This window comes from Odontomachus brunneus, unplaced genomic scaffold, assembly GCF_010583005.1.
Source record: "Odontomachus brunneus isolate Ranch 3 - 2012 unplaced genomic scaffold, Obru_v1 Obru_scaffold_110, whole genome shotgun sequence".
In the NCBI taxonomy this organism is placed as follows: Eukaryota; Metazoa; Arthropoda; class Insecta; order Hymenoptera; family Formicidae; genus Odontomachus; species Odontomachus brunneus.
The window spans coordinates 1084298-1094947 of record NW_022639560.1 but is presented as its reverse complement, the minus strand read 5'-3'; the positions used below and the strand labels follow the sequence as shown (position 1 = coordinate 1094947).

At 34.3% G+C, this 10650-nt stretch overlaps 2 protein-coding genes across 2 annotated transcripts; one reads left to right on the top strand and one right to left on the bottom strand.

The window, feature by feature from the left end:
• Positions 1-1278: 1278 nt before the first annotated feature.
• LOC116849283 (peptidyl-prolyl cis-trans isomerase FKBP1A) lies at positions 1279-4086 on the top strand. The gene is made up of 4 exons (XM_032826266.1): positions 1279-1537; positions 2172-2219; positions 2471-2657; positions 3152-4086. The coding sequence occupies exons 1-4, from the start codon at positions 1501-1503 to the stop codon at positions 3207-3209; spliced, it is 330 nt and encodes a 109-aa protein (XP_032682157.1). The 5' UTR covers positions 1279-1500; the 3' UTR covers positions 3210-4086.
• On the bottom strand, positions 3734-9645 carry LOC116849273 (protein EFR3 homolog cmp44E). Its single transcript, XM_032826246.1, has 16 exons — positions 9458-9645; positions 9249-9325; positions 8887-9002; positions 8428-8590; positions 8207-8359; positions 7878-7984; positions 7670-7813; positions 7503-7581; positions 7043-7178; positions 6628-6899; positions 6387-6559; positions 5753-6113; positions 5432-5631; positions 5139-5238; positions 4860-5015; positions 3734-4766 (listed from the first exon to the last, which is right to left on the bottom strand). The coding sequence occupies exons 1-16, from the start codon at positions 9462-9464 to the stop codon at positions 4614-4616; spliced, it is 2397 nt and encodes a 798-aa protein (XP_032682137.1). The 5' UTR covers positions 9465-9645; the 3' UTR covers positions 3734-4613.
• Positions 9646-10650: the final 1005 nt, after the last annotated feature.

Genomic DNA, 10650 nt, shown 5'->3' with positions numbered 1-10650 from the left:
GGTGTAGATATGAAGATTTTTATCGTAACGCTCTACAAGCTCTCTTTATGATTACGAATTTCTACGAATCAGTTGTAGTACGCAAAAGATATATCAATTGTATTTTGTGCTTCACGTGACATACTTTTTATCGAGTCATGTAATCTTTGGTGTATCAGGCCGACGCCTTAACGAGCACGTGACAAGAGTAGAGAAAGCCGTCGACTTGTAGCACTGCGACGTGATTCGCTAAACTGAATAGATATGAAAAAGTATAAGTAACAAAGTGTAAACAGTGCAATCGAGACGAACAGAGCTCGCGTAAGCCAAGAAAAGTCAATGGCTGCGTATAACAGAAAACTGCTTCGCAACTGTTGTAAAATTCGTGATTCTGATATACTCTTAATCTTGGTTGAATCTAAAAGCATACACCAATCAAATTTACAAATTTTACAACAGTTACAAAACAGCTTTCTTCGCTGAACGCAATCATTGAGCACGTTCAGCAGATAAAAACGTTCAGTGAGCACTCGATGTTTATTGGTTTATTCTGTAAGTTCCCTATATTTAGACCAATTACGTTTACGAATCACTCAACAGTTGTAAAACTGTTGTGTCTGCTGAACGCGCCCAATTTCAACGCAATGCATCAAACAAACCTTCATTTTCAAGTAGTACGACTCAATGACGAATCAGACGGATAGTCATTTCTTAGCAGCACGACGACGGAACAGCGAGCTAATTGGACATTTATCTTTGAGTACAATGTCAAAAGGCAAAAATCTGTCTGACCATATAGATTTTGAAATTATACTAATAATAAGTGAAAATTTGAAATCGTAACTGAATATAACAATTGAAAATCCGAAGAACAGAATTTAAGACGATCCAAACGATATAAGAGTATCTACAAAATTGAATTATAAATCTTTTCCTTTAATGTAATTGAATTATAAATCTTTTCCTTTAATGTCAACTCGTAAAAATTGAAAACTTTCCAATACTTTCACGTCAGAAAGTTTTCACTTTTCCTACAATCAAAGACTCATGATCCAACCTCTGGGTTGCCAAATAATAACATATTACTTGTCGTGACGTATTATTTTTTTTAATAACGAGACAAGTGAAAATAATTACGCGATAAGTATCAGTTTGGCGATTTTCGTTCGTTTCGTGACTCATCGAAAACGAAAAATACCGCGATTGTCCGCGACCACGAATCCTCCAATCCGAGTCGATCCACTTCAACTCCGAGGCGTCACCTGTCGGCGCCGGGCCGCACGGTCTATTTATAATGTGTCGTCGGAGGGTGTCCTCTGTATCCCGTATGCCCTGCTATATTCATTGAACGGCGCATTGGAGCGGCATCATTTTCCCGAGGCGCCGTAGATAGTCCCCCTTTTATGTGAATTCCGCACGACGCACCGAACAAATCTCGACTCAATAAACGCCGCTTCTTGTGCGGACAGCTCGTCGTTTCGTATAGCAGCTTCGTCGCGGTGCGAATAACAATACGCAGTAATGGGCGTGGATGTCGAGGTTCTCAGGCATGGAGATGGTAATTATACGTTCCATTTTTTATGGCTCGTCGAATTTCGTTATTCCTCCGCCGCGTCCGTGAGATCTCTTTCGACCCTCGCTCCTGTGCCCCAATGCTCCGAAAAATCATTGTACATTTTCTTGACGCGTGCGTCAAGTATCACGGACCTTCAGTTTCGCAGCTCGAAAAGCCACGTCCGAACGTGGCCTGCGCCGCGACACCCCAACATGATCTATTCAGACAGAATTGATTCCACACGATGAAGTTCTCTCAAATTTTTTGCGGTGCCTCGATTCTATCTATCATGATGTTACGTCTTATTTGAGCTTGTCATATAAGATATTCTTGTATAAATTATACATTGATATGTGATACTTAATATAAATCTATCTGTGCAAGTGTCTATATGCTGTTGCATATAGTCAGATACTAAAATATTAAAATGAATGCAAACTGCATGATCTACTTCATCAACTGTACTTTATTGTCTGTAAGTTGCTGGATACGTATAGATTAGCTAGAAAAAAAATTAAATGTTAAAAATATCTAAAAAATTGCAAAATACATATACTCCGCAAAGTATTTATAAAATATTTTTAAGTATATATACTCCAAGTATCATTGCACATCTCAAACTTCTACTTGTACACAGGTCAAACCTTCCCAAAGACTGGACAAATGGTAGTTGTCCACTATACAGGTAAATATTTTGATACCATTAATTATAATACATTTAAAATTGCACTTGTAATATTTTGTCTTGTAATATATTTGCAAAATATTAATATTTTGCAAATATGAATGTGATAAGAATCTGACTCTCTGTATATCTGTGTGCAGAAGTAATTTAAAAAAATTTTTATATTATATTCTCTTTATTAAATCAATTCTATATAATCTGGTGAGAGATTGTATATATATATATAATAATTTCTTATGTATGTATAATAGGTACCCTTGTTGATGGAAAGCAGTTTGACTCCAGTAGAGACCGCGGTGTCCCATTTAAGTTCAGAATTGGGAAAGGCTTGGTGATCAGAGGCTGGGATGAAGGTATTGCGCAAATGTGCGTTGGAGAACGGGCTAGGTTAATTTGTTCTCCAGATTATGCTTATGGTAGCACAGGCCATCCTGGAATATATCCTTTGATATGAGAAAGATGATAAATAAGAGTACAAAATAGAGTACAAAATAGGGTTGGGAGGTAACATTGCTTGTTATGTCATTATAATTGTCTTTTTCAGTGAGTTGTTTTTTGTTAATAACAGTAATATAATTATATTTTTTTGGGCAATGGTAATGAATGTAATCGTTACTTTACACATACAAAATTCATGACATGATAATAAGATTGACTGCAACAAATTGTAAAGAAAGAATTCTTGAAACTTTGTGAAAAAAGTAACAGAAATTGTAATAATTTGTAACTTCTTGAATAACGATAATCATAATGAATTATTTCTCAAAGTCTAAATAACGGTAACGAGAACAATTTTTTTCCAGTGAATAATTAATGACAGTAACAAATTACTTTTCAAAACTAACTTTTCCAACCCTTTATTAGATATGACAATTTGCTATATTAGCATTAAAACATACGAATCAACTATGTTAACCTTGACAAAGACACACTATTCCACCAAATGCTGTTCTTATCTTCGATGTGGAGTTGCTCAAGGTGGAACCCTGAAATACCTCTTAGAGTGTACCAAACTGACCAAATGCATTTCAATATGAAAAATTTACAAAGAAAAGGAAGAAAAAGAAACGCATCAAATTGCATTACGTTAGGTAGTCGTCGCACGAATGGCACATTTCTTACACTCATGCCTTAATTCAATCGCTCGGACATTTAAAGTCGCGAAATGCGATTTCTACAAAGTAATATATGTATACATACATATATGTATACATACACACATACATTTGTGTGTGTGTGTGTGTGTATATATATATGTAGCGACACATTGTTTCGTGCTGTTGACAAGCAGTGTACAATTTATACAATGTATAAATTGTAGATCAACAATACCCGAACAATACTGCGTATAGGTGTTAGACTGTAAGATCGTATATTATAATACGTAGTCTGATTGCATATGCAGTCCAAGAGTTGCTACTTAACTTGTGTACTTGATTAAAAACCGATTTAATCGTGTTCCTATGATGAGCGGTTGAATGAAGGAATCCTTTTCAAATACAATGTAATTTGTGTTCATTCCATTCACTGTGTATTTGATAAAGCGATCTTTCGGTTATTTTATACAAACACTGTCAACGATATCGAGAAACGATCACCGTTGGCAATGTAATAGTACAGAGATCTTTACAGGATAAAATACAATAAAATTAAAAAAAAATTGTTTTGCTCTATATAACGAAACATACATACTTCTTCCCGTACATACATTATATGACAAAGATAATATTCAACATTATTAAATATAAGAAGAAGGGACAAACATTATAACTTTTCTTAAAGCATAACGTTTTTTTAAGTATAACGTTATTTACAAAATATTTGGAACAGTTTTTATGTCTATAAATATATATTGTGCAATCTGTCAGATCTATTTCGCTGAATTTCCCTAAGATACACTACCCCGAAATATACTATATATATGTGTGTATATATACGTGAGGAAGATATACAAGCATAGAATATACATTCTTTAACTTTAAATTCACAATATAACTTCAGATTATAATTTAACTTTGTATGTATATATATATATATATAGGTTTTTAACCTTTTAATTAATGCGATTAAATAACAATAACATTTAAATAGCCTATCATCTAAAAATGCATACTGAAGCTATTGTCAAATTTGCTGGATTTTGCTTTGGTTTATGCGTATTACACTTGTCACTTATTCATTAAGAGCTAATAAGCAGAGTTAATTTCTAACGTCAATAAAAAATATATCAGAATTATATAAAACATAAAAATATTCTTTGTATAGATTCTAAATAATTGTCTATATACATACATATAAATAAATCTCTAAGTTGTAAAAGCTATTGCTCTCTGCTTATTGCTGTAACATATACAAGATCTAACGTAGTGCGACGTTGTTAAGAATATCGATTGTTTAATATACAAACAGTTCTGGGAAATGAATTTCATATGCCGGAGTTTGACTTGGTTTAGCATCTGCTTGTGGTCCAGTTGTGGGAACTGCATTACGCGGATCAACAGATAAGGTGTTAAATATTTCTGATAATTTGCTCTGCAAGACATCGTGCTGTAAATCGAAAGAAAACATCGAAGTTCAAAATACTTGCTTAAAATGTCTAATATCAGAGATGATATCGATGGTCGTGATAAACTTTTGTACCTTCGGCTGAGTTTTTGACACTAGGTCTTGGAATGGTGCATTTCTGAAGAACTGAGAAAGCTGCATTCGCTTCTCCTCTTCCACTATATGATTGTTGTTATTCTCTGTCAAAATTCTCTTCATGCTCTCGAACGTTAACTCTTCTCCAGGCAATTTCTGCAAAGAAACAACGGTTGTAGCATGAGACGACAATGCAAGATTGTAGTAATTATAATTCAGAATATTGAAGACGAATCCGTCCGTTATCTAATTTAATGAAAGTCAAATTATATTTACTACCTTTTGTACACCTGGTGAGGAACCTCCGCTATCCAATTCTGGGCCTCCGGAATTAATGTCAGCCAATGAATTTCGTCCCGCGCTGTCGACCCAAGAATGCCTAACGAGTATAAATTCAATACATATAAAACAAGTTAAACAATATTTAATACATATAAAACAAGTTATCGACAATGTTATTAATAATGTATAAAATAATATTTATTATATATCTGTTCAACACTCAATGTTAGTAGTTAATAGTTAATCGCTACAAACGCGATTGACGTCTCCATTACCCATTATCGTCTTACCTATGTTGCAAGGAACTGCTGCTATAACCGGAACCTTGTTGCAACTTTCCACTGTCAAGGCCAGCACCCTTTAGGCATTCGCTAACAACAGTTTGATCGACCAGAAGAGCCGGTACTAATCTGGATGTTAGAGTCTTGTCGTACTGAGATTGTAAGTCTGGTAGCAAGTGTGGACTATCGTTTCGACGTGCCTCTACCACCTTAGAACAGAGACAACCAAATTGTTGATTTTAATTTATATTAATATATAATGTCAGTGGAAATTCAATATATAAAATTAATCAATATATAAAAGGAATCTGCGAAAATATGACTGCCTACCTTCTTCGCGTAATCCATCAGAGCGGTGATATTACAAGCGTACGAGATTAAAACCAATAAACTGATAACAATGGCGTGTAAGTTGAATTTAAGCGCGAGACTGATCTGACCACTTGTCAACGCTAGGTCTTGAAGGCTCAGTACCAATCTCAATAGTTCCAAAACCGTTTCCTCGGAAGCCAATTCAATGGCGAGTAATGCCAATGTGGTATAAATAGATTCTACATTTTCTACATTGTTACTAGACAACTCTAATGATTCATACAACGCTAAATAAATCTCAGGACCGTGTTTCCGAATGAAAATTACATCGGGTCTGGATGCTTTTTCGATGACGAGGTCAAGTTCCGTTATGTTTACGCTGCAAAGGAGAAGATAAATTATTGTATCAGCAAAAATGCTCTCGCAAAGATTGTAAAAATGTTAATAAATTCATCATTTATCACTATTAAAGTCCATATTAATGGGAATTATTTAAATTAGAAGTTAGATTTGAGTTTTTAAATCATATAATATATGCGACATTAGATTCAATAAAAAAAGAAAAAACATTCAACTGTAAATTTTAATCTAAATATTTTACTAGGGACAAATTTCAAATAACGACTATGAATACGGAAAAGACGGAACTTACGTTGGCTTAGCGAGTTTCGTAATATTCCGGTGTCTATCGATTAGAGTGTGGAATATCTTCTGCACGAGAAGTCTCATTTCAGCGTCCGCCGCCAGTGACATTCTCAATAACGGGTCTAAGAAACTCGGCGGGAATGTTGTGTTCAAGTGAATAGTTTGGTATTTGGTACCGACCTATGCATTAAGAAGAAATAAAAGTGATTAATATAATTCATATATTGTAAAGTTTGTGCAGTTTATACCTTCAGTAGAGATTTCAAGAGTATGCTCTGGAGTAATACGTCTCCCTTGCCCACCGACACAATACGATCCGGCTGACTGTACGGAACTTTGCTCATGATGAACATCATGATTTCAATTTTCTGGTAATCGGGGAGGTGATTCGCAAACTCTCCGAGGGCGTTGATCAGGGCTTCCTGATACAGTTGCTCATCACTGCTTGACGATTGGTTTCTCGTTACACTAACCCGCAAGTGAGACAACAAGGAGTTTATAATCTCCAACACGGATGGCCCTGAAGGAAATGTACACTGTCACAAGAGTTCAACAACAATAAACTTAATCTCTACTTTACACTCGACAATTAGGGTATGTGCATCGGTTATAGAAATAGATTGACATCGAGTCCGTTTAATTTTGCTACTTTCATGCACTTACCTACGCTTTCACCCGCGGCGATTGATATAATCTTAGATAAGGTGTCCGCTATGCTGGTACGAATTTTTGGAGACGACTTCGAATGATCGTCGAGATGCGTCATTAAGGCTTCTACTACAGTGTACGAATATTGTGACTGAAAAATAGATCAAGGAAATATTAACGATCATCTTAGTATTTATATTAAAACAATCTGAACTGTGGCCTTGTTTACACTAATCTCTTAATACGGAAATATCAATTGGTAATTTTGTATTAAACAAATTATATTTACTGATAATCGTGAGGCGTGCAAATGATACAGAGTATACTAAATTCGTATGGTAGTCTTTTTTATGTATATCGCACCAAATTAGTACATCAACGTTAACATTACTGAAATTGAGATAATTTTTTATGAAAATTCCTATTTAAATCATGTATTAAACAACTGGAGTGAATTAGCATTATATATACATACCTGAATAGAAAACATAATTATTCTGAAGGTATGAATCGCGAAGTAATTGGGAACCCACAACTGATGGTTATCCAAATGTCTGTAAACAAATATTTATGAATATCTCCAACATGAATATATTCGTGCGTGTATCCATTAAACCCTAAAGATGAGATTTCAACTTGTACCTCAACACAGGTCTTATGACACATCTAATATGACCGAACGATGCGCGTCCAATTAGTTCTCGCATGCAAGTCTCCGCAAACTGCGGCGGATCCGATCGTTCCTCAGTCGGGCTGTCCGGTGTCGCTTGTTCTTTATCGGCATATCTTCAAGTACAAACGCCATGTCACTACGTGTGCCTTATATAGTGCTCATACATTAACGAATTACCTCGAATTTTGCATGTTATACAGCAAAGATGGTACAATCTTATCCATATGCACAGGTTCCCAGATATTCTCAACGAGATCATCAGAAAGAGTTTTTCTTACAACACCCTATGCGTATATTAATATATAAATATAATTTTTAAGGTGTAAGTAAAGTAAAAGTACTAACGCCCAGGCAGGTACCTCATTCTGGACACTCTTATTATTTTGATCTTTTGCATATGAATGTTTTATTAAACTTTCAACATAGGATATATGGATATTGTAAGTATTTTTACCTCAGTTATTCAATATTTACGTGACTATATGAATAATCTGCAAATGTCATACTTGTAGTCCTTGAATTCCAGCAAGCCTAATCTGCTTACGTATGGCGGGGTCATCATTATTAGAATGGCACATGGCAGAATATTTAGATACAAAAAAATCATAGCGTGTATGATAAGAGGGTGTGTCCTCCTCAATATTGGCAAATCTGACAAACTAACAATACAAAGTATACAATTAATAATAAAGAAATTGACGTTATTTTGCTATTAATTAACACTTACAGACTGTGTTGCTAGAATTTGTAGCTGAGGGTCTGTTGATTCCAATAGTTTCTGTACCATCTTTAGGAAACTCTCAACAAACAGATTCAAAGTTTGTGCATGACAGGCTACCAACAGCTGGTCCATTGCCTCCATAGCAATTACAACAAAGCCATTTCGTCTCCTGTTGAGATACGATTCTTTATCAGGATATAAATTCAAAAATTTTATGCTTTGGATTTACAATTCAAATTTTAATTCTCCAATTATAGATACATAACATATACACACTATCTGTAAGTGTAGTGAATTACTGCCAGTCATGTTTGTAACAGTCATTAAAATTAATTTCTCTAACTCTTATGTACAGCAATATATAATTACTTATATAATGTGTCACAATACAGATTTTTTGCTGCATATGTTTGGTGGAAAATTTAATAATAAAAATTATATACTATATTTTCTAACATGATATACCTGTAAATATCTCTAGAAGCTCGTTGGAACAGATATTCTCCAATCCTGTCTAACTTTTCAGGGCTACTCAATGAGTAGAATGTCAATTTCTCCATGTTATTTTTAATTAGACCATCCTGATAAGCAGATTAATGTATCATTATGTATTATTATGTAAAATATCGATTTTCTGTTCGTTTAACTTCTTATTTAGCGCATAAATATCATAGGTTCTCTACCCTAAATAGAATAACCATTTTGATCCGAGTCACTGTCAAGGACAGTGTTTCCATATTGATTTATACATTCATTCGAAGGTAAAGCTTTCAAAAAAGCACGGCACATATATCAATTAAAAAAGAAGAAAATCAACAAAATCTTACCTGTGGATTGACCGGAAAGATATTGTCAACGAGCCTCTTGTATCTCGGACGTAATGCGGAACAACACCAACAACAACCTAATAAAAATGAAAAAAAAGACATAATACACTAATGTCAGAATCTGACTGCAATCTAAGTTGTGCAAGTATTCTCAAAGATACGTATATCGTACGATAAATATCACTGAAATATAAAATTGTAATATTTACCGAACATTTTTCTATCGGTTCTTGTCGCAGGGTGATAATGAATGACAGATTCACGTACCGTGAGTGTGCGTGCACCAGAGAGGACTGCACGTAAGCACACAATAAAGAATCACGAATGCAGACACACTCTATAGATATTTATGATCTTACGCGGTGCATTTTCAATGGTTGCATTCAGCAGACAGCTGTTTTGCGATTGTGTAAAATTTGTGAATCTAATTGGTATATGCTTTTAGATTCAGCCAAGATTAAGAGAATACACCAATCAGATCACGAATTTTACAACAGTTGGGAGGCAGCTTACTCTGCTGAATTCAGTCAATAACGTAGAGCAAGTTATATCTTCATAATGCTTCTTGCGTCTCACAGATGTCACTAAGGTGAGAATCGTTTAATATACTGTAAAGTAGCAAAAAATATTCGAGGATTTAAAACCGCAAGAAACATGTAAAAAGAACTTCAGTTAAATTACGTTTCAGTCAAATTACAGTATAGGTATGTGTATATAAATAAATAAATAAATAAATAAATATATATATATATATTTGGGATATGTGATGCCTTCAAGATATCTCTATGATGTATTTGGGACATTCCTACTGTGTGGGATAGGCTCGCCTGCATATTAAAATAATTAAAAACGTAAATAAATATTGAGAAAAATTAAGAAAAAAATTTATAGCCGAGGTTGGACATCCCACATAACACAAGATTTAAAAGATATCCCAAAAATATCCAGAGATTGGTAAATATCCGCATAAGTCCTTAGAATATCCTAAAAATATTCCGAAGATTTCTAAATGTCTATGTAAGTCCCCAAGATATTCCTTCAAGATCTTGTGCTATGAGAGACGGATTGCTATTTATAGTAATAAATATTTTACTATTATTGTTAAATATTTTGTAAAAATAGTTTCATACTTTCCAAATACTTGTTGATCTTTTTGCTTATCTCCTGACATTTCATGCTTCACTTGAATTAATTATGACGTTTTCTACAACTGTTAATAAAGAAATAAATTTTATGTGTTCAAACATTATTTATCATTCTCTTTCATTTGACTCTTCATATCGCGACTTAATTAGGACCACACTCTTACTTCCACTATATTTGTCATATCGAAGTGCACAATACAGATGTCAGACGTCTTTTTCTATCATAAGAAATATCGGCCACCTGTTCGCCAAGGTCA